The following is a 23,535-nucleotide window of genomic DNA, read 5'->3' as shown; positions in this document are numbered from 1 at the left end:
CAGGTATTTACCCTTAAGGAATGATCCACCCAAAGAGACACACACGAATAAATGGATACAAGACAGCACATATTTATGCATGTCTACTCAGAAGCAAGTAAGTGTGCATAGGCATACAGCACTATGCACACACTCCAGGGCAAATCCACAAGCTCCATGCACATGCCAATTTTCCACACGCATCCACCTATACATATGAGAAGGTATACACCTGCATGTCCGCACCTGCCCAAAATGTGTATACTTGGTACTGGTGTTACAGTGGTTCTGTAAAATCGAGAGGTACAGTACAATAGAAATATATTAAATAAAACTACCGGTAGCAAGTGACCCCCCCCCACCTATATATTGCATTGATTTCTTTTTCATATTTGTATCGTATCAGGGTCAAGGTGGCATACATGGGACCGTCGCTTCTACATCACAGCAGCCCTACAAGGTAAGTTACGAAGAACAGAAGAAGCTGCCTTGTATAGTGTTGACCCACCTAGCCAGAGTACACTGGCTGGCAGTGTGTGTCCAGGGTTTTGAACACAGGTCTCTTCCAGCTGTACTTGGAGATGCCAGGGATTGAACCTGGGACCTTCTCAGTGGAATGCATGAGCTCAGCCACGGAGTTTCAGCCCCATCCTAAGCTAGGCTCAAAACCAGCAACTAAGCTAAGGATAATCACCAAGGCTCATTCCAACCCAGGTATCTCCCTGGCCCAAGTCCACCACCATATGTGTAAGATGTGCAGCACTATAATTCTATATCCAAAATCCACAGGATCAAACATAATGTTGCAGCATAGTGAGCAAGCTTTGGAGCATTTCCCGAACTCTTTTATCAGCCTAGATGTTAGGCAGATAAAGGAACACAATACAGTCGTACCTTGGTTGTCGAACGCCTTGGTACAGGTATGTTTTGGCTCCCGAACACTGCAAACGCGGAGGTATTCCGGTTTGCGAACGTCCTTTGGAAGCCGAACGTCCGACGCGGTTTCCGCGGCTTCTGATTGAGTGCAGCCAATCGGAAGCCGCGCCTTGGTTTTTGAACATTTTCAGAAGTCGAAGGGACTTTCAGAATGGATTCTGTTCGAGAACCAAGGTATGACTGTATCTGCAGGTTATAACAAAAAATGTATGTGTAATGTATATGGAGCTTTAGGGGCAAATGAGGGCCAGCAGATTTATCCTCACAAGAACCCTGTGAGGTAGGTTGGGCTGAGAAACAGCAACAGGCCCAATGTTACCTAGCTAGCCATCATTGCAGCCAAGCTTGAATTCTCACCCTGGACTCTCCGGTCTTAACGAAACACCAGACCACCACACTGTAAAGTACCATTTATGTTCATCTCCAGCTTCACTGCTGAACAGGAATATGAACCCAGGTCTTCATTTCACGCTCTTCCCACAACAGTAGTAGTAGGTAAAAAGGTAAAGGACCCCCGGACGGTTAAGTCCAGTCAAAGGAGACTATGGGGTTGCGGCACTCATCTCGCTTTCAGGCCGAGAGAGCTGCCGTTTGTCCGCAGACAGCTTTCCGGGTCATGTGGCCAGCATGACTAAACTGCTTCTGGTGCAACGAAACGCCGTTTACCTTCCTGCCGGAGCGGTACCTATTTATCTACTTGCACTGGTGTGCTTTCAAACTGCTAGGTCGGCTGGAGCTGGGACAGAGCAACAGGAGCTCACCCCATCCAGCGGATTTGAACTGCTGACCTTCCGATCAGCAAGCCCAAGAGGCTCAGTGGTTTAGACCACAGCACCACCAGCTCCCCTTGTACCGGTAGTAAGTAGCAATAACAATAACACATTTGTATTATTTATTATATTTATGAGATGCTTCATTAAAAATCCCTATTAAACTGCAATAAACTTAAGAGACAACCAAACTTAAGAGACTCAGAAAGCAAAACCAATGCTGATAATGTATTCAGCAGCAAAATACTATCTATAGCACTTCCAAGTGTTCAGAGCATTTCTCCGTGCGTCAAGCAGTTCTAACCCCTTTAACAACTGTTAGCTAAGTCAGTATTATTACCATCTCTCCTCTCTGAGTTCACAGCCTATTTTACAAGGAGCGATGGGGGCGGGCGGAAGTCAGTGCCTGGGTAAGACCGCCTAGCGGTTAGCTCAGGCAGAGCCGAGGTTCGAACCGGGTACAGTGTGGCCCGCGGTCCCGTGCTTAGCCGCTGCGCTACACCAGCTCTCATTGGATGTTCCTTTCCATGTTCCGCGCACAAGACGCTCTACCTAATACGTGCGCATGCACAAAATTCCTGTTCCGTGCACGGTCAGTGCAAACTGCCCGTGTACAGAGGGCAACCTCATGCGCAAAGTGAAGGCGGCGGGCCGGTGGCTGGAGTGGGAGCCGCCACGGGCCATTGGGGGGGGGAGGTTTTCCCGCTTCGTCTCTTGGGACGCCCAGCCGCGAGGGGGTTAAACGAGTCTCGCGTGGCTGTTGTTTTTTTGCTTTTCGGCCTGCGGGATCTCCCTGCACACCCCTGGATCACCTTACCCAACCTCTCTTCCCTTTTCTGCTGCAGGGATAGGCGGGGACCAGCTCGCTTTCCCCTCCTCCTTACCAACAGTCCCCTCCACACTTCCAGGAATCACCCAGAAGAAAAGAAAAAAAAGCAGGAGGGGGAGGGCGAGGGGGAGGGAGTCTACCGGGGTTTACACAGCCACTTCCTGCCAATCAGGAGCCTGCCAGCCACCTCCGGCGGCCAATGAAAGTTCTGACCATTCATAAAAATAAATACTCTTGCCACACTCCACCCCAGCCACACACAGGCACCAGGAATCCAAGCCTCTCTTTCCCCCAGCGTGTCAGTTACCCCGTCAAATATACAAGCTCCTCTTGGAACTGGAGCAGCTCAAATATTATTCTTGTAGCTCTCGCTCTCTTTCCCGCCCTTCTCCGTCCGTCCCTCCAGCTCCCAGCACTATGCAGCCAGCAGCAGCCACACGCTGACACGAGATGCGAGTTCACCGGCTCTCGCTCTCTTCCTCCTCCTCCTCCTCCCACCGCCGACCAGCCCCGCTTTACTCCGCTAACGGGAAAAGCGCTTCAGAAACGCGCGCGCACATTCACACACACTTCCAGGAAACCAGAAAGACGCTGCGATTCTTGGCGAGAGGAAACGGATCGGTCGGCCTTTCTGCGCGCACACTCCTCCTCCCCCCTCCTCCTCCTCCTCCGCCCAAAGCAACTTCCACCACTTTCGACTCCTCTTGAGGAGTCCTAATCCGGGAGGTATCCTGTGTGTGTGCGGGGGAGGGGGATGTGGGGGATAGAGAGAGATTAATTGGCCCAGCCTGGGAACAAGCCTCCCATCCGGTGCGCCCTAGGCGCGCGGGGCGTTCGCAGACTCTGCTCGGCGCACCGCTTCCCCCTCCCGACCACAACCCGCCCCTCTCGCCGGCGTTGCAAGTATGGCAAAGGCAGGCGATCGGACTGGGCTCCGTTTCGACAGAGGATCCCGCGAAGGGGAGAGAATTTTTAAATTTTGATTCCCCCCAGCCCACCCGTTTCCTCCCTCCCTCTCCTTTTCTTCCACTCTTGGAGAGAAACGCACAGGCATCTCGCTGCTTTCACGCCGCCAAAGGTAAGTGAGTTTAAAATAACGACGACGCCGGCGAGAGCAATAATAACCCCCATCCCAGTCCTTGTTTTATATTGTTGATGCCAGAAGTGGGGGACAGGGCTGAGATTGCAAACGTGGGGAGAAGACGACGACGACCAGGGACAGGACCAGCCCGCCCAGAGCTGGAAGCGAGGAGCAGTCAGTGCCTGGGTAACAAGTTCTGCCCCTGCGCTATTGTGGTTTTCATGTCGGGTGCTAGTCAGCCTAGGAGAAATAACTTCCTCCAAGTTTAATTTTGTATCCTCGTCATAAAGGATTAATTATTATGACGGTTATTAATTAATTAGGGAAATAAGGGGAATCCAGATTGTAGGCAAAGCAGCACGGTGGTTTAGGTTGGTTTTGGGGGTGAACAAGGACTAGAATCTGTACAAATTGGAAACATGACACACACAAAAATCAAAGAAAATGCAAACTTCCAAAACAGTTAACATTTTGCTTTTGAGAGCTGGCTTCTGGAGGATATCTTTGTGGTTGTTGTAATTAAAACAAAACAATATGCACAGCCAACTTGCTACATTCAGGACGTTTCCATTTCCACCACACACGCCTTTAAAAAAAACCTAGTGGGATTGCACAACTGGGAGTATTGGGAGGGAAGTGGAAAATCAGCAGGATTTTTAAATTCAGCTAACCCAATAGAAAATTTATTTAGGAGCTGGTTTCCAAACCGTGCAAAACCTTGGTTGGAAGCCCCATCTTATTTCCACATACTGTATTCCCCTTGTAAAGATTAACAGTGTTTATTTGCTAGTTTGTGAAATTCAATCCCTAGTATCATCAACATCATTATTTGTTATCACCATCATCAAAATAGGTATTGATTGCCTTTCCGTAAACCATACTGAAGGCATTGTTGCTGCTTTAAAAATGAAGGAGACAATAACATGTAATTAAGAGCAGCAAGAAAAGGAGGGGCCTTTGGGGGTAAAGGCAGCAACTCAGAGGAAGAGCATCTACTTTGCATTGCAAAAGGTTCCCTGGTTCAGGTGTGGCTGGGCATGTTCCTTGTCTGAAACCCTGGAAAACCACTGCTAATGGTGCTAATACTGACTATGTTCCTACAGTCCAACCCAAGATGTGCCTATTTAAGTCCTGTTTAAGTGGAACACTTATGCCCATGCTTAAGCCTTCCGTTTTAAATGTGATCCCCTTTTCTAAAGCCTTCAAGTCCAAAACAATTGCAAAAAAGTTTTGCTAACAAGAGAGAAAGAAAGGCAATGAGGTGTTGCTAGCTTGGCAGGGTGTTCTGCCATTGCGATGCCACTGTTGAGGAGACTCTTCCTTTATAGAGGAAAAGGTGTGTGGGACTTGGAGTAAAACCGCCTTAGAAGATCACTGGTGCCAAGAATGTTCATAGACTGGACATATGTGCCTCTTGTTTATGGTTAGCCATCAAGGACTCTATTTAAACCCATGCAGAGATTCAACAGGTAACCTCCTCCAGGGGACCATTCTGCAGCTTGCTTGCTTGCTTGCTTTCATTGGGAGTGGATTGTCCAACTGCACCCAAGGCAGAAATAAGGCAGAAGGAAAACCCAGAGCACCGACTCACACAGAGATATGACAGGCAACATCCACCTGTCATTTGACAGCAGCTCTTGTATGACTGGAAGCTGCTAGCACAGCTGATCCAAGCAGGATCTCTCTCCTCCAGCAAAGACTGGAAAGCTAGAGCAGTGACTCGCTCAGAGAGGCAGCGTTATTGTGGATGGGTACTTCAGGCTCACAGAAACAGTCAACCATTTACTTTCTTTTTTTATGAAAAAAAAGAACATAGGAAGCTGACCTATGCCTGGTCAGGCTGCTAATCCATCCAGGATGTAGATCTATCTACTGCCTTTCCCATCACCTGCTACCTGATGTTTTTAAGTAGGGGTCCAGGAGTTGACCCTGGGACCATCTGCATCCAAAGCTTGTGCTCCACCCACTGAGCCCTTGTCCCCTTCCCCAGTTTCCTAATGGCAGGCTTGCAGTTTCTTCATAGTGTTCTGCTTAGGTAATTTTAGACTCTGGACACTAATGGGCTCGCAGCCTGCCTGCCCCACTTTAGGCGGTCATGTGTTTGCTTCCCTTTCTTCAGAATGTGGCAAGCCTTTCACCCCCTGTTCCTGCTGCCGAGGGAGACAGCTGGACCTCTGGCACAAAGACTTGCCCCATGGCAGCCACTGTTTGCTTGTAGCACCCAAGTTGGCAGGGACATTGATGGATAACCTCACAGTTTCAAGGACTGGACACAAAGGCAAACATTAGCATAACATTTGCATGTGCTAATGTATACGTAGAGATGGGAACATAGATGGAGATGCCAAGGGATTAGATCTGAGACTTTCTGCAGATGCTCCAACCACTAAGCTGACAGCCCTACCCCCCCCTTAAAAAAAAACACCCAGAGATTTCTCACCCAAATCATCCCAGATAAATTTTTCAGTTAATTTGGAGTAGAGGTTGCCTCTACTCAGTTCCTCTTCAGATTCATTTATCCCCATTGATTTCTCACAGCCCCTTCTCCAAATCAATTCTTCTTGCCCAAATCAACTCTAAAGTAGTCTTAAATTAATTTATCTCCCCAGGTGAGTATCCTACACAGTAACCTAGAGCGCTCTCACATGCATGCATTCAATTTCCCTTGAATTCATTACCTGGCTTCAAACACTAGGGGGCATTAGAAAAAAAAAGGTATGAAGCCCCATATCTCATGGGCCCACCTGTATCAACTCTACAGTTTGGGAATTACCAAAGGTGGGTGTGGAGGTTTTATTTCTGCATCAGAACCTCATCACAACCCTGCCAGCCTGTACAGGGTGGTGTGTGTGTGTGTGTGTGTGTGTGTGTGTGATTTCTGCCAGAAGAATGATAGGTGCAGAAAGTACTGCCCAACTCATTTTTTTCCAGGAGAGATTGGGGAACAGGGTACTGTACTAGAATCCTGCTGCCACATCCAAGCCCATGTATCTGAACAACAGAACTGTGCTCTAATGTAATATAATTCCCCACCCTCCCTCTCGGTATTATTCACAGATGCCTCCTTTAAAAAAGAGGAGGAAGAAATTCCATATATTGTTTAATTTTTCTGGAGTAGCATTCGCCACGTCGATCCTGCTGTGGGAATGAATGCTTCCAAAAGCACTTTTTCTGGCAGAGGTTTTTTTGTAAACACTGGCATAGCATAGCTTCCCTCTCCACTCCCCCCCCCAAACAAATTAAGTTAACCACACCCATCCCCGTTAGTCTCCTCCCCCTAACTTTTTCAAAGGGTCTCGGGAAGCAGCTACAGTGGGATGAGAAGATCTTCCAAGATGGTGTCAGCAACAGAATGGTCACTGCAGCCTGTTGTGTTCTTGGGGTTGTACCACTTCAGTATCGAGGCAGGAAGAATTGAAGGATGGAATGTTTTCTCTTGCACTCTGCCCATGGAATGTTGGGGGAATGATTCTTGATTTCTGTATGCAGGGGTGTGGGGAAACTTGTCAAATGTGCAGCCTTCAGCTTCCAGTGGTACAGTCCTGAGGAGGCTTTACCAGGCGGAGCCTGTATATTAGCTCTAAAACTGGGCTTCAGACCTTGTTGTTGCATTTTATGCTCGCAAGCAGATATGCATCGGGTGAAGTTTTCCTATCACTACAGCTCTCTCAAGGAAAAGCATCACTTGTTGAATTTCTGCCCACACACAGCTGGCAAAGGCATAGGATGCCTACCAGAGGGGAACAAAAAATAGGGCAACCCTGGTCTAAGCCACGCTTTAGTATTTGAGCCTAGGACTTGCCGGTAGGAAGGTAGGAAGGTCGGTGGTTCGAATCCCCGCGACGGGGTGAGCTCCCGTTGTTCGGTCCCAGCTCCTGCCCACCTAGCAGTTTGAAAGCATGTCAAAGTGCAAGTAGATAAATAGATACCACTCCGGCGGGAAGGTAAGCAGCGTTTCTGTGCACTGCTCTGGTTCGCCAGAAGCGGCTTAGTCATGCTGGCCACATGATCTGGAAGCTGTCTGCGGACAAACGGCGGCTCCCTCGGCCTATAGAGCGAGATGAGCGCTGCAACCCCAGAGTCGTCCGCAACTGTACCTAATGGTCAGGGGTACCTTTACTTTTACGTTTACCTATAGGAGACTTATCAGGAGGTTCAGACCTAGAGCACACCAGCTTTAGGAAGGCTGATGTATATTGTTCTGAGATGGGCAACAACTTTGGGGTTCTTAAATGTGTGCAGTTTGCAAATCTATGGGAAATCCTAGACAGCTGGACAGTTCAAATTATTTGAGAATGTGCAATGAACATAAAAGTGATTCCTTTCCAAAGTGACAAAAAAAAAAGGTATTTGCTTCCGCTTTCCCAGGAAGTAGGAAGTTGCAGGGTATGTTTCCTTTTAATGAAATATCAGTTACTGTACAAAGGCTTTGCAGTAGGTGCTTACTTATAAAAAGACAACATTTTGGGAGCAAACAGGCTTATATTTATCAGGCCCCGCGAGTGCTATTTTGGGTAGTAGACTCTCAAGGTGGTACTTACTGAACCGCTACAGCCCACCCCAAGACTTCACTGCCAGCTCTCTGTGAGATTCCTTGTATGGCTCCCTATCTCTACCCCAAACTCTGGTGGGTGTTACATTCCAAAGGAAGGAGAGAGTTTTCCATCCATCAAGGACCAGTATGCTGTTTTGACTACCATAGGTGCCTCGTACAAAATCGTTTTATGACCAGTCATATTCATATCATTAAATGTTTAGCACATTTAAAGCACCTGCCTTTCCCCAAAGAATCCTGGGGATTTTGGGGGAAGCCATCTGTTGAACTGCTGTAAATGTGCTTTAAATGTATGGTGTAGATGTGATGACAGTAGAGGGATTTGAACCCAACTCTTCCAGGTCTGAATGCATTTAACCAGGCCTGGTCCTAGGATAAATAGCACCCTGGGGTGAGGGATGCCTGCAGCATTCCCCTCTGTGGCTGGTTTTGTAGGGTTGCCAAGTTATGTAGCTTGTGCAAGGTTGCAAAACCCGACAGTATAACATGCCCTTGTTGCTCCCAGGCATTCCCAGAAATGCTCATGAAAAGAGCCCGGAGATACCTGTCAATGATTTTGCCCCAGCAGTGTAGACAGAACAGTCAACAAACTCTGAACTTAGCTGGACAACACACACACACACACACACACACACACACCCCTTCTTCAGCTTGGCACCCAAGGAGAGCCACACAGCTCATCCACCGCTATGTTTGAGCTACAACTATTAGTTCCAGGTAATCACCCCACCAGATTTGCTGCGAGATCAAACAGTCTTCTATGTTTCTGTCCAGTTTAGTAACAGGAAAAGCTTTGGAGATGTGTCAGCAGAACAAGGTGGGAGAGGGGTGAGGCAGTGGAGGGGAGAGTACCACTTTACACTGCAGATAAGAGGTTCCTACAAGAGCATCTACTCAACACTTTGTCCCTGCAGCCTGTTTTGGATGTACTATCCCCTAGCCTAGACAGTGGGAAAAATATCATTGCTTCTTAGAATGATGGAATTGTAGAGTTGGAAAGGACCCCAAAGATCATCTCTGCAATGCAGGAATCTCTGCTAAAGCAGCCACCCAGCCTCCACTTAAAAACCCCCAAGGAGAGTCTGCCACCTTCCAATACAAGGCTGTCTGTTCCACTGTTGAACAGTGCTTAGTGTTAGTTCTTCTTGTAGAGTCAGGACCTCCTTTCTTGTCACTTGAATCCACTGGTTCCAGTCCTACTCTCTGGAGCGGGAGATAACAAGTTTGCTCCATCTTCCATGCTAACAGCCCTTTAGATATTTGAGGATGATTATCATATCTCCCCAGAGTCAGTACTCTGAGTAGAACTTAGTTGGATACAAGTCATTGATTTTAATGGGTGTATTCTCTGTATGACTAATTGGATATCACTCAGCATCCTAATATGTCCTCCCTGCTTTGCTATCTGGGCACCCAAATTTGCCTTTGTTCTCCTGGGTATAACTTTCATGGATGATTCCCATAGCTACTAGTGGCAAAGGTTTGTGCAAGAGTTGAGTTTGCTCAATCATAGCCCAGCAAACACTGGGCAACATAGCTAAGGCTCCCTGCAAGAAGTTGAAAGCTGTGAAGCCAAGTGCTCTGACAAGCTTGGCGCACTGAAATGTCAGCACAACATCCTTGGTCTGCCCCCCCCCAAGGCCTTATTTTGATGACAGTGGCCAAATTTTGATGACAGTGGCCAAAAAACAAACAAACAAACCATTAGGTACAGCACTAGAGTGAGCAGAGACCCAGTGCCCTGGTTAGGTTGCAGACCACCTCCTGCCCAGTTAGCAGATTGATCTGGTGGCCACAACCTCCCATCTCAGCATATCTGCATGGAGTTGTGTGTGAGGTGGCCACACACACACCACTCATGGACAACACCTGGAAGTTTTTGGCCAAGGGTGAATGTGTCTCTCAAACCAAAAAAAGCTCTGCTTTAGATAAAATGTCAAAGCTACTTTTCGAACAAACTTTGCTAAACCTGCTTTGTTCAGTCGTGCCGATCCGAGATCTTTCACAGCAAATGCACGAGAATAATATGGAGCATTTTTAGTTAGCGTGTCTCCATTTATGCGCATACTGAAATAGATCTATTTCCCAAGTTTCTTGGTTCTGCTTTTATGCTTTGTCTCGAGAAAAGAAGACGTGAGTCCAGGAGAGAGACCAGCTGGAGTTTGAAAGCCAGCAGGTTCCTGCTGCATGAACTGTCTCTGCCTTCCTTTTCAGATGCTGTTCCGGTAACCGACTGAGCGTCTCTCCCAGCCAACTGGAGGCGCAATGGTCCCCTTGTGCTGGTGCTGCATGCCAGCACCTACACCAGCTGCGGCGGCCATGACGGGCACGGGCACAACCTCCTACCACTTCAAGAGTTTCTGTGGGGAGTTTGAGCGGGTGGAAAGCGCCCTGGAACGCCTCGAGGCCAGCGGGTTCTACTGGGGCAGCCTGTCTGGGGCCGAAGCCAAGCGCCTTTTGACCTCCCAGCCACCCGGCGTCTTCCTCGTGCGAGATTCCTCCGACCACCACCACCTCTTCACCCTGAGCGTCCGCACCAACACGGGCATCACCAACCTGCGCATCCAGCAGCAAGGCTCAGCTTTCCACCTGGAGGCCTTGCCAGGCGCTGGCCACCCCCCGGCCTTCCACTGCGTGGTCCGGCTAGTAGAGCACTATCTGTGCCTGGGAGCAGTAGAAGGGGGGCCTTGCTACCTGGAGAGGGAGGGGCAGCCCCCGGTGCCTTTGGCCCTCGCCCATCCTCTCTGCTGCAAAGTGCCCACCTTGCAAGAGCTGAGTCGCCGGGCGGTGCGTGCCAGTATGAGGGGCAGAGGCGATGCCAGGGCTCAGCTGCAGCGGCTGCCAGTTCCACAGGGACTGTTGAACTCGCTGTGCACCTGAAAGGCTCGTTTCCTTCCTAACATTCCCTGTACAGTATATAAGCAGGACTGCCTGCACAGTGTATTGCTGGTGGCGCCTGTTTATCATTATCTTTGTGGAATAAACCAACTGGTATACTGGGGCCAGCCATCTCTTCATTCATCAAAAGCCTTCATATTCATTCTGATGCTCTCAAGATGTCAAGTATCACCAGAAGCAGAGAAAGGGAAAAAAGCTGCCTGGGTGGGCTTGTAAGACAAGCCCCCATCTCAAAAGCACTCTCAGAGAAAGGTATAAAGAACTCCTGCTCTCAGGAGGAGTTGCAATCCTTGCAGGTTCGCACTTGTAATCTCTATGGCCAAGATGTAACTGTTTCCCTAGAACAGGTAAGAGTTGCCCTATCACCTCACAGTTCTCTTCTTCACTGGAAAGTCACTAGGAGATACACTGCTCAGTGTTAAATGAGGGGTAGATGCAGTAAATCTAGCAACAATCGGAAGTGTAGTAATTTGTCAGAATAAACCTGCAGTCTTCTAGGTGTGAGCAACCTCCGTTCCTTCAGATGTTGATGAACTAAAAGCCCCCTCATCCCTGACCACTTCTCATGCTTGTTGGGCTGACGAGAGTTGCAGTTCAGCAACACCTGAAGGGACTGAATATCCCCATACCTGTTTTAATGTGCTACAAATTAGAAGCCCTTGCTTTCCATAGTGTATGGGGAAGGATGTGGGCATTCCATGACCAAGGAAAAGGCATTCTATGTACAGATCAGACTGGGGTTCCATTGCAAAGGCATCTTCTCTCCGCACCAGAGCCAGTCTCTGTGTATGCAGCTGCCCTTCCCCTTCTCGCTTTTCATGTTTGACCACCTCAACATCCCATTTTTCTACACACAACACAAATCTTTCCAGTCACTGGCCTAAGGGCAGGCCTTTACTGTAACTTGACAGGCCTCGAGGATGTTGACACAGGAAACTAGTTGTTGAGAAAAAGACGTTTTGAGGCAAAAAGTACAAGCTCAGCTAATCTGATGCTGCATCTGGCGACTCTTGAGCTTGTGTATGTTTTCATAAACAGCCTGGTGTGTGCAAAGGCCATGTCACTGGGGAGCTTGGAAGAGCAGAGGGGGCTACAGATCTACAGCAGTGTTTAAAGGAAGAAGTGGCTTCTAGTTTATTACTAGGGACTAGGCTATACCACAGTGAGCATATATGCTCAACACTTGCCATGCACTCAAACCCTGTACAAACCAGGCCATACCAGAGGTGTTAAAAGCTTTAAAACAAAACAAAAATCTTAAGCTACCTTTGTCCAAAACTGTACCTGACCAATTAATAATTGAATTTTTTATCCTGTGCCTGTTCCGGTTTACCCGAACGTTAAACCTGAGCGACCCTGCCCCCATTTAAATCAACTGCAGTCATGGGTTCTCTGATTTCAATCTTATTCTTGGGTTGTAAGTTCTGCATTTCTTGTTGGCAAGCCAGATCTCTTACTGGAAACTCTGGGAGTCCCTGCCAATTTGTATCCAAGGCGAGGTGACCCAGAACTTCAAGCTGCTCTGATAAAAGTTGGAAGGCTAATTTAACTTCGACTTCTGTTTGCTTGGAAGTCTCCTTGAAAGCAATGAGACACAGCACACATGGGAGGTGCATGCAAAGTTGGCACCCAAAGCACTCAATTCTGCTCCCGGACCCCAAATCTCTTTTCCATCTGCCATCTGTTCCCGTAGATGCCTCCGGGAAAGATCCCAACTTGTTTCCTGCCAATTCCTTTATCATCGCTCACCTTTATGCTATTTTCAGCAGCGATCGTTTCCATCTACTGGAGAAACGGGTTGCAATTCAGCTATACATATATGTATGCTAATTCCAGGAATAATCCCCCTTGAGAGTGTACAGAAAAACAAGGGGAAGTATAGTATTATGGGTCCAGGGAATGAATGACCCAGGAAGCCATTGGGAAGGGGGTTGGCGGATGACAAACAACTGCTCCTTGTTTTTGGACTCTTCTGTCTGCAATGGAGTTATGCACGCCTCTTTTCCATCTATGAAATGGTTAAGAGTACAGTATCAGCCTCAAATGCACTCTACCCTCCTCAGCCACACTCCACTACTAGCCCCCTTCCCAACCAATTATTGGCTGCTGCTCCTTCCTATGCAGATGTCCGGTTTGTCAAAGTGCTAGGAACAACCCTCAACCAAGTTTCTCATCTGAACAGAGCACCCCATGCAAGATCACTTGTTGCAGGTATTATCAGGTATTTTCAAGATGCACCCCAGACACCAGAAGGGCTACAATATTTTACCCACAAATATTTTTTATTGTGTAATGTTACAGTTAAGGCAGGCTTGATTCCCCACCGGCATGTGCGGAGGGGGGGCACCCCACAGCTTAATCTTCTTCCTCATCATCACCGCCTCCAGCACCGCCCTGGCCCTTCTTGGCATTCTTCCTCTTGACACGACCTGGGCGGCCACCACCATATGGTGAGCGGAGAGAGAAGTCAATATGCTTTTGGGAGTCCAGGCGGACGATGAAGGAAGGGATGTTCACTACTTGCTTCCTTACACTGAAGAGGGAGAAAGGAAGCAGTTAGATGTTCCAGCTAAACCCAGCAACATTCTTCTTAAGAATGGTTTCTCACAGAACTAGAGAGCTAAAGTAATAATTGACAGAAGAGAGCCAGGTGAGGAATCAAGTGATCACCCCCAATTCCAACACTCTAGTTTAAAATTTAAAAGCTCAGCGTTTGGGAAAATGAACGTTAACATCCTGCTCCTATTATCAAGGCCAGGGTTAACCTCAGCCCCTTACTCAATTAACCCTTACTCAATTAACACTGCAATGAATTCCTAAACATGATGCTCAGAACCAAGTCCCACCAATCAATAGGCTTTTCTTACACATTAGTAAGTGTTGAACAATACAACTCAAAGCAACTATGCCCTCACAATTTCTTGCTCACAAAACTGGTCACAGAACAAAGGTTCAGAACCAACCAACAACAGGAAAGGCTTGGGAGAAACTTGATTCAAGTTTGACGTTTACTGCTGTTGCTCTCGGTATACAATGGCAAGATGAATGCCTGGTTATACGTACTGAAAACCGGATGTATCAAGAGGGACAACATTAACACTTTGTGCCGAGAAGGAGCTGAGTTGCTAGTTGTTACCTCTACTGCCCACACGCCAAGACCTTCGCAAGGTGTACGGCTGAGCCGCAGTGAACCTTGCCGAAATTGATGGTGCTTTTGGCATACAGCCTCATTAGGCAGACTGCAGGGCTTTTAGGTTATCCAGGGTTCCAGTCCAGGGAAGGGATTGGCGGGGTAAAGAGACACACGGCTGGGACATGTCCACACATCTCCCTGCACAGGCCACACATAAGAGACATCAGATGCATACAGAGGTAGACCCTGTCTTTACAACCCACAGCAACTCAGTCATTGCTTTTGGCTTTGTTCTGCTTAAGTGAAATGCCATTTCTAAGCATACTCCAAGGCAACCTACCGGATGTGTCTTTGACGGATGAGCACCCGGGCATGGTGGATGGACTTGGCCAGGCCCAGCTTGAAGACTTGGGTTTGGAGACGCCTCTCCAGGAAATCCTCAATTTTCAGACCCAGGATGTAATCCAGCTTCATCTTGCCCTCATCCAGCACCCCAATTCTGACCAGACGGCGCAGCAGGGCATTACCTAGGAAAATATATGGTCATGTAAGCAAGCTGAAGAGGCCCACACATGCTTAGAGAAGTGGGTAAAAGATTCATATATTTTGGTACGTATATATTTTGGCCATGTAAAAAGCATTCTCTATGAAATGCTAATGACAGGTGGGAGAGAGAAGAGGAAGAAATGGCACCAAGTTGACGCCAGCATTTGAAACTCCCTTTGTTCTAGGTGCATTTTGTGACAGGGAACTTTATTCGTGTGAGCAGTTTCTGAGCTCTGGGTGCAGTACTGCGCCTAAGATTTCAGATTAAAATTGCCACTGCTAGAAGGAAAGGACCTTTTTCTGCCTCCCCACTTCCAGCCACTCTGAAGACTGGAGAAGGGACCCTCATAAGAATATTACAGGGGCAGGCAGGGAAAGTATGGATTTGTTTTTTGCAGTCTTCAGATAAAGACTACCAGGCATCCCCAAACTGCGGCCCTCCAGATGTTTTGGCCTACAACTCCCTTGATCCCTAGCTAAGAGGACCAGCGGTCAGGGCTGATGGGAATTGTAGTCCAAAACATCTGGAGGGCCGAAGTTTGGGGATGCCTGGACTAGACCATGTGAAAGCTGAACATAAGATTTAACCTGCAGTTCATTTATTTTCAGCTTTGTATTCTTGTTATAAAAAAGTGAACCTAGAAACTCCGTTGCAGCACCCATAACCTAGGTTTAAGGTGCCATTTAGCTCCTAGCTTTCATATCTCGGTTTCTAACACTGGTTGACACGTTTAGTTACCTACTAGTAAGCAGCATTATAGTATATTACATTGACCTTGAAATCACAGTTCAAATCCCAACTCAGCCACAAATGGTGGGCAGTCTTTGAGAAGTCAGTCACTCTCAGCCTTAGTCTCTGATCTGAAATATGGGACTGATTTACAAGGTTCTCAAGACAATATACAGTATAAATATAATTACAGCAAAGGGAAAAAGAACAATTCAACATAGGTAACTGATATTAATCCAATAGATCTGGTCTATTCACTTAAATCTAACACAAGAAATAAGCACATCTGAAAGGCATTAAATACACACACACACACACACACACACACACACAGCGCGAGAGAGCTGTATCATAAAGTAGTATTTACAATAATATTTATATATAACACATTGAAATCTAAAACCAGAGACCATCAACTAACCATTGTTACATCTGAAGGCCACCCTGTTTAGGGAAGCTTTTAATGTTGAATAAAGTATTGCATTTTAATATTTCTGTTGGAAGCCGCCCAGAGTGGCTGGGGAAACCCAGCCAGATGGGCAGGGTATAAATAAATTATTATTATTATTATTATTATTATTATTATTATTATTATTGTGGAAAGATGTAAATATTACAACTGTCCATAACAGTAAGTTGATAATCTCTAGTTTAAAATTTAATAGGACCAGATCCAAGAAACTGGTAGGATTCATAAAGGAAGTGAACTCACATTCCAGATCCCTTAATCTGCTGGTAACTTAAAGGGATCCGCAACAGCAAAAGAACCATTAAAGATGCAGAAGACTGCCACATCCAGCCCTAACATACCCTCAAAGAGACGCCTCTGATCCTTCTCATCCAGGGTGAGCAGCTCTCGGGCAGCTTTGCGGATCTTGGCCAAGGTGAACTTCACCCGCCACACTTCACGCTTGTTACGCAGCCCATATTCACCTAGAAGGGGGATATAAAAGTTCAAATGTAACATGCACCTGCCTTTGGAGCGTAACTGTTTAATTGAACAACTCTTTATTTTCATCCAGAATAAACTAACCAATCAGCTTCAGTTCCTGGTCAAGCCGGGACTTCTCAAAGGGCCGCCTTGGGGTGACGTATGTCTTCCGACATACCCAACTCCTGGCAACTGGCATGTTGGCCTAAACAGTCCAGTCCTGTGGAGAAAAAAGTTGAGAGATCTATAGAAGTGGCAGGCAGATGAAACAAGTGAAGCAAATGAAGTTTTGATATATTTCACAGCTACTCTGTATAATTTATTATTAGTCTCTCATTTCATTTATACATTCATCCAAACCTATGACATAGGCTAGGCCGGCCAGGAATTTCAGCTCTAAAGCAAGCCTTTTCTACTTGTAAGGTCAATATTACCCAATGGACTGCACCACCCAAACTGAGTTTAGTGTAAATTCAATACAAATTTTGTTTTCTGGAGTCTAGACTGACCCTTAACTGAGTCTACTGGACACCAGAGGGTCACAATTGTTCTTTGTAAAGTTGTGTTGAAGCCCCGAAGGCGATATAAATCATGGAAGGTTGCCCATTAGAAAGGGGGAGAATAGTTTCTTGAAGCAATATGCCACTTTGGACCACTTGCTATATCCAAAAGAAAGCAGCTAATGTACTTGCATCCAGTCAGCATTAAAAACTTCATTTTCAGTGCAGATACTGAATTACAGCAAGCAACTAAAGTATACTTTTTAACAATTTCAATAAACCAGCAAGGCCCTTTGGCCCCTTTTAAAGTCCTGTTCCCCACAAACTAAGCTAAGCAAGACCTGTAATATATGTGGCACAATTTACTGCTACTTCAGTATTTTAATATGGATATAATTTGAGCAGAAAAAAAGAGTGATTCCATATAACAATGGTTAAGCCCAAATGCTCCCAAACTGAGCAGGGAGGTATGAGAATTTGTGAAATGCTCAAAGATGTTATGGGCCAGCAGTAAAATCTCAAAGAAAGGCACATTCCCTACTCATATTAAGGATGATTTTGCATAAGCAGCATTCACCCACCCAGCCTCTGGGGAGGAAACACTTAACAGTGAATCAACTCACCAAGTTTTGAAAATGAATCCACCAACATTATAGAAAAAAGGGAGCACCTAGAAAAAGCTGCTATTTTTCAGCAGCACGTGGAGTGACACCAAGTTATAAAATTCCAGAGTTGGAAGGGACATAGAGGGTCATCTAGTACGAATCTTTCTGCCCAACGTGACACTTGTAGAATTCACAAGACAGGAAAGGCTAATTCCCCTTTTAAAAAAATTAAATCACGTGAGACCGGCGGTTCGAGGGTGTTGAGCGTGTTCAATCCCCACCATCCACGAATCCCCTGAACAGGCCGAGCAGCGCACGCGGGGCTGCCCTAGTTCTACAACCCGCACATGCGCATTGAACGAGTGAGGCGGGGGCCGCGCGAATAAGGGCTCCAACGCAACCGCTAAGGCACTTCTAGCAGTTGGTTGCCGAGAACAATTTATTCGGAGTCACTTAAAACGTCCTTCTCGGCTACCGGGGCGCTTCTTATTCCCCGACACCGAGCCTCGGGTCACCGTGAAACAAAACCTCTGCTTACCTTCCAACGCGCTTGACGGCCACTACTAAAAGGAAGGGAGCGGCCTAAGAGGGTTGGTTATATATTTCGTGCGCTGCTCCGCCTACCGTCTCCACTAGCCAATAGCAAGGCGACGTCTTTCCTGCCTAACCTATTGGCGGAGGGCCGCTTCGCAGTGCGATAACCAATTAGCGCTTGCTCCAAGAATGATAGAGAGGAAGACGTAGAGAGGTGGAGGGGAGGGTAGCACGTTGCCTTAACGGTCCAGGAAACCACCGCGTCTGTGTGCGGAGTGTAGCCGCCATTGCTTTGTGGCACCCGTGACCTGAACCATAGAGATGCCAAAGAACCCACAATGCGTTTCCGCTCCCTTTTCATTAGAGAGATACATACCGTCGCTGCTATTTCTCACTTCCGGTCTTTAGATCCGGGGTTCTTCTCTTGGTTCTATCAAAAGAAACACGGGGCCAGTGACGGCTTTTTCTGTTTGTTTGTTTGTTTGTTTGTATGTGTGTATGTGTGCGTGTGTAGTACAGGATGCGTGTCAACTCTTAATATTTTCTGTCTCCGTGCTCTCACCCAGTAGTACCCTACGTAGTACAGTATACAGCAACTATGGCCATTCAGTACCTTATGAGAGGCAGAGGGGGGAAGATGGTGCTTCAGTCACAGCTGCTCTGGATATTGGGTGGTGGCAAGGAGCGTGTGTTTGTGCGGCAAAAAGTGGCTAATTGGTTTAGTAAATAATAAGGGGCGGGGCGGGGGGACACGGGCAGAGAAAGTGTTGGGAGCTCAGGCAGCTTCAGACATTTCTTTTCATATATATAGACAAAAACAATATTGTACATCAGTTTACCTAAAGTTAAACAATATAATACATACAATACATACCGGTACATTGCCTACATACATACCCAGACATTTCTTTTCCCTGATTTGATGGGGGCAGAGACAGCATGCGCTGCGGAGTGTGTGTGTGTGGAGCGGCCCCTCTCTCTGCCCACCCGGGTACTCTGCAGAACCTGACCAGGCCTGGTGAGGCAAGCAGAAAACTGCTTGGACCCATGCTTTCTTAGGCATGGGACAAACAGAAGTCTGGAAGAGCCCTAAATGTCTCTGCGGAAAACTCTACCAGAGGGTCACTCCACTGCGAAGTGGTTTGACCATAACTAGGTGATAATTTCGACCCCCACTAACATCCCGACCATCCTCCCCTAACCCTGAGACAACTATGAAATCAAGAGTGTGCCTTTTCTTCTGTATTAGACCAGTGACAAGCTGAGACAGCCCCATGGTTGTCATGAAAGCCATGAAGTCCAGTGCTGGGTCTTGACATGGATGTTGAAAACCTCCAGGAACAAGGCCTTCGGGGTTTTCCAGCACTACGCCCAAGACCAGCTCAGGCAGCAAAGCTGTTGGGGAGCAGGGTGCGTGGTATACCAGTAGGAGGCCCCTCCCTATATGTCTTCTAGCCTTATGCCAAATGCAGGCTCTCATCGCCTGACCAAGGATGGAGGGGTTTCCTGGCTAGTGAAATGGTACTTGTGTGGACTATTTAATCTATATACATCCCACACCTTCCTCCCATGGTGGCAGCTCCCCACCAACAACAACCCTGTAGTCTGTCTTGATGCTGCACATCCACCCAGGTCTCAGTAATGCGTGTCGGGTCAACTTCCTTATCCATGATTTAATAGTAGATGGGTGAGATTTCATTTTACTGTGAACTGACCTGGTGTTCACCAACAGCACCACCAGGCTAGAGGGCACAGTGGTCAGTCCATCAGGTGCCTGTGGCATGGGGAGGGAGTTTGAAAATAGGATCGGCAGTACCCATCTTGGACCTCACCTCTCCACCATTAATTTAAAATACAGTACTTTATTTTACAAAAATTATATATGGCTTGATTGTAGTAAAAAACCCTAAGCAATTTACAACAAATATGAAAATTATCAATAAAAACAGTTAAAACAATGAAAAAACTTGTACAAATAATTAAAATAAGAATAAAATAGATTAAAATACATCAACGTCTAAGTGTCTGGCTCTGCTTGCCTATACGGTATTTATTTTCCTGTAGTGTATTCTAATGCTGTCCTTCAGTATTGCTGCTCTGACAGTGGCAAACAGTAAAATGAACCTGTTAGCAAGAAAATAATAAAGCATGTCATGAAGATAATATATATAGAAAGCAAGGCAGCAAAAAATATAATCACGGTGGAATGCCATTGAAGTTTTAAAAGGCCTCAGAAAATGAAGTGGCCTTCATCTAGCATAAGAGAGATCTAACTTTTATAGATAGCTTGGGCACTGTGCTTCTAGCAGTGCTGGCTTTGGAAGTAGACTACTGTAATGAGTTTTGTTTGGGGCTTCCCTTGTGTTTCCCAGCAACTTGTGCAGAATGCAGCAGCCTGGCTCCTGATGGGGATTTCACATCAACAGCACAGTGGCTGCCTATATACTACTGGGGCCAAATTAAAATTCTTACTGCTAGCTAGTTTATAAAGCCCTAAACAGTTTGCTTGAGGGACCGCCTCTCTTCCTATCCAACTGCCCAGGCTTTATGTTTGGCAAGAGAGGCAGTCTCTGCAAGACAGAGGGCATTTTGTGCGAATGCACCTAGTGGAACTCCTTCCATCTGTACTTTTCTGCTTACACAGGGGCCTTTTCTGTGCAACCCATCAGTTATTGTATATCACTATCCAGTTGCTGGCTAAGTATTCTTATGCTATGTGTTATGTTCAGCGTCTGGGCACTCTGTTTACTATGTGGTACCTAAGCTGGTCAATCCTCCCCGCTCACCTCAAGCCTCTTGGCTTGAAAAAAATGAGATATGGTAAAGTTAAAAAGAGAATTCCCCGAATGCCTAGAGTCAGGTTGGGGGGCAAGTACTGTTTGGTGAGAGAGCCCCAGGAGAGATTTAATATCACAAAACAAGCAGCAAAGTAAAGCGTAGAAATGTGGACTGTTTGCAGTTTAAAATACCCCAAGTTGCTTCTAAAGTTCCCCCCTTCCCTTTGCTTAGAAAGAGGCCACCAGTTTGGTAAGCTAGAAATGGTTTACTGTACTTACAAACTCTTCAAGGGTCAGATTCATGTGCTTTTCCATGCAGCAGCAAGAAAAGACAGACAGTACAACATAGATTCCAAAATGGCAAGTGTTTCTAAATTATTTTTATAGAAACATAAAGATGGCTTTCTTAAGCCACATGGCTTGCAGCAACCAGCTTGGACCTCCTTACTGGTAGGGTTCACATGGTGCAATTGAAAGAACAAAGAGTTTGATAACCCTTCCTCCCAAGGTGAGGTGGAGTGATCCAGCTAAGCCTGGCAGAACAGCTTACTCTATGGTCTCAACCTCTTCATACATTAATCAGAGTTAAGCATCTTGGTTATATGAGGTTGGATATCCCGCAAGGCTCTGGTTTCTCTCCTCTGAAACCCATTTCTGTCTTGAGCTAGATTAGAATCAGTTTTAAGAGTTGAAAATGGTCTTCCTTGTATGTGATATTTACATTGAAATTAAGACTTCTATTTGAATAAATGGGAGCTTGCATTTCAAGGCAAATAACAGATGCACCCGCACCCCCCCCCCCCCGCAGCCGCCACCTGCCACGCCTCTGATTTACTTTCTTTAATGCCTGAAATTGCTAATTGTATGAATGATGACGTGTCTTTCTTGGCCCTGAACGACACTGAGAATGCTTGTACATAACTATTTCCACATTAACGAATGCAAATACAGCAGAACATATGGAACTCGGGAAGCATGAGACATAAGGCACTAACTGCTTCATATTATTTTTTCTTTAAATGAATTATTAGGAATGCTTCACTAAGAATCAGACCTGGACAAATATATCTTAGGGATGGATACATTTGGATGCTGCTAAGAGGTAAATACAGTCAAAGAATAATATGGAGCAAGAACCACACATTGGATGACTTTAACTTGCTCAGTTTTAACTTGCTCAGTATAAAGCTTTCTTTCTTTCTTTCTTTCTTTCTTTCTTTCTTTCTTTCTTTCTTTCTTTCTTTCTTTCTTTCTTTCTTTCTTTCTTCAGTGGGTGGCTGAATTTGCCCAGACAATGAGTTTCTTTCCCCTTTCTCCTGCACTGTTGTGTTCTGGGATGTAGAAAATTGCTCTTGGCTCAGGGAGCCTGAAGGCTTGTAAATCACCCCCCCTTTCATTAGACACTTTCATTTGGTAAGCAATAAAGTGCTGAGGAACAGAAAATGCTAGATAAATGAAGCTGCTAATTTACTGGGTGTCTTTTAAAGCAGGGGGGAAAAACAATAAAGTTAGGTTTGTGTAAGCATTTGTTTGTGGCTCAGACTCCTGTCCTGCTTCTATCCTTAAAACTCCACTTTCTCTCTCTCCCTGCCTCCAAATGATCCTCTCAGAAGACATGGATCCAGGCATCTATTTGCCTTCAAGACAAAAGTATCCAGGATCCCTAACATCTTGTCCATTTCTCTCATGGTTGAGTGGGGATTTGAATGCAGGCCTCTCTTGTCGTTTGTGACATTACAGGACGACAAACCTGGGTTTACCACTAGGGGCTAACTACCGTATACATACCCTGTTTCTCCTAAAATAAGACATACCCATAAAATTAGCCATAGCAGGATTTCTAAGCATTTGCGCAATATAAGCCTTACCCTGAAAATAAGACATAGTGATAGGCGCAGTTCTGAAGGGCCCCAAGGAAGAGGCGAGGCTGGACGTGTAATAAAAAATAAGACATCCCCTGAAAATGAGCCACTGTGGGTTTTTTTAAAGGAAAAATAAATATAAGACGGTGTCTTATTTTCGGAGAAACACGGGTAGTTACAGGTAGGTAGCCGTGTTGGTCTGACGTAGTGCAAATGTGTACCAGAGCTCAAATTCCCTTTTGTTAAATTAAGAAAAATAGTTTGGGTGGGGAGGGTGTAACTGAGAGTCAATAAGTGGTACCTAGGGAGAGGGGAGAACATTCCCCTTTCCCCACTCCAGATCTCCTCTCATGCATCTCTCTCTCTCTCTCTCTCTCTCTCTCTCTCTCTCTCTCTCTCCACTTCCTGGATTTCAAGGGCATGTTTGCCTAGTAGTACCGGTTAAACAAAGGCAAAACATCAGTGAGAACTGTACCTTTAAACTGGCTTAAATGTCGTGATTTTCCCCAAGGAAATCTAGGTACAGTACTGTAGTTCCATGAAGTGGTTTAGGGATTCCAAAGAGCAATTTCCCATCATGGACCCAAAAGTACAACCCTCAAGTTCATGGACAGAAGCCAAGGCAGTTAAACGCATCTCAAACCAGTTCAAGTACCGTATGACATGTAGTCATGATCTTAGTGGATTTTCATGTGGATTTTCTGTGCAACGCTGTGACAGTAACATGCGCTGACAAATTATGAAAGTTTTCCCAACGGAAACTTTGAGAAGGGGCCATGATGGCAAACACACCATACATTTAAAGCACTCCCGAAAGAATCCTGGGAGCTGTAGCTTGTTAAGTGTGCAAGGAATTATAGCCTCTGTGA

At 46.3% G+C, this 23,535-nt stretch overlaps 2 protein-coding genes across 3 annotated transcripts; one reads left to right on the top strand and one right to left on the bottom strand.

The window, feature by feature from the left end:
- Positions 1–2,761: 2,761 nt before the first annotated feature.
- Positions 2,762–11,151, top strand: LOC118095411 (suppressor of cytokine signaling 3). Its single transcript, XM_035136655.2, has 2 exons — positions 2,762–3,592; positions 10,365–11,151. The coding sequence occupies exon 2, from the start codon at positions 10,416–10,418 to the stop codon at positions 11,028–11,030; it is 615 nt and encodes a 204-aa protein (XP_034992546.2). The 5' UTR covers positions 2,762–3,592; positions 10,365–10,415; the 3' UTR covers positions 11,031–11,151.
- Positions 11,152–13,311: 2,160 nt separating this feature from the next.
- Positions 13,312–18,143, bottom strand: RPS9 (ribosomal protein S9). 2 transcript variants are annotated; one of them, XM_035136395.2, is made up of 5 exons: positions 18,032–18,143; positions 16,491–16,608; positions 16,268–16,390; positions 14,522–14,708; positions 13,312–13,581 (listed from the first exon to the last, which is right to left on the bottom strand). In XM_035136395.2, exons 2-5 carry the CDS (start codon positions 16,585–16,587, stop codon positions 13,404–13,406), a joined length of 585 nt encoding a protein of 194 aa, XP_034992286.1. In that variant the 5' UTR covers positions 16,588–16,608; positions 18,032–18,143; the 3' UTR covers positions 13,312–13,403. The 2 variants fall into 2 exon arrangements, with proteins under 2 accessions (XP_034992286.1, XP_060137617.1); XM_060281634.1 differs by having other exon boundaries at positions 13,499–14,379; positions 18,032–18,079.
- Between the last annotated feature and the right edge of the window lie 5,392 nt (positions 18,144–23,535).

Source organism: Zootoca vivipara, chromosome 13, assembly GCF_963506605.1.
Source record: "Zootoca vivipara chromosome 13, rZooViv1.1, whole genome shotgun sequence".
NCBI classification, from domain to species: domain Eukaryota; kingdom Metazoa; phylum Chordata; class Lepidosauria; order Squamata; family Lacertidae; genus Zootoca; species Zootoca vivipara.
This window is presented reverse-complemented; position numbering and strand designations above follow the sequence as displayed.

Excerpts from the sequence above, each read along its gene's own strand:
- LOC118095411 (XM_035136655.2), top strand. The coding sequence starts at position 10,416 with ATGGTCCCCTTGTGCTGGTGCTGCATGCCAGCACCTACACCAGCTGCG.
- RPS9 (XM_035136395.2), bottom strand. The coding sequence starts at position 16,587 with ATGCCAGTTGCCAGGAGTTGGGTATGTCGGAAGACATACGTCACCCCA. Across the intron at positions 14,709-16,267 it reads TCAGAGGCGTCTCTTTGAGG|GTAATGCCCTGCTGCGCCGT; the intron begins GTATGTTAGGGC and ends ATATTTTCCTAG. Across the intron at positions 13,582-14,521 it reads ATCCGTCAAAGACACATCCG|TGTAAGGAAGCAAGTAGTGA; the intron begins GTAGGTTGCCTT and ends CTCCCTCTTCAG.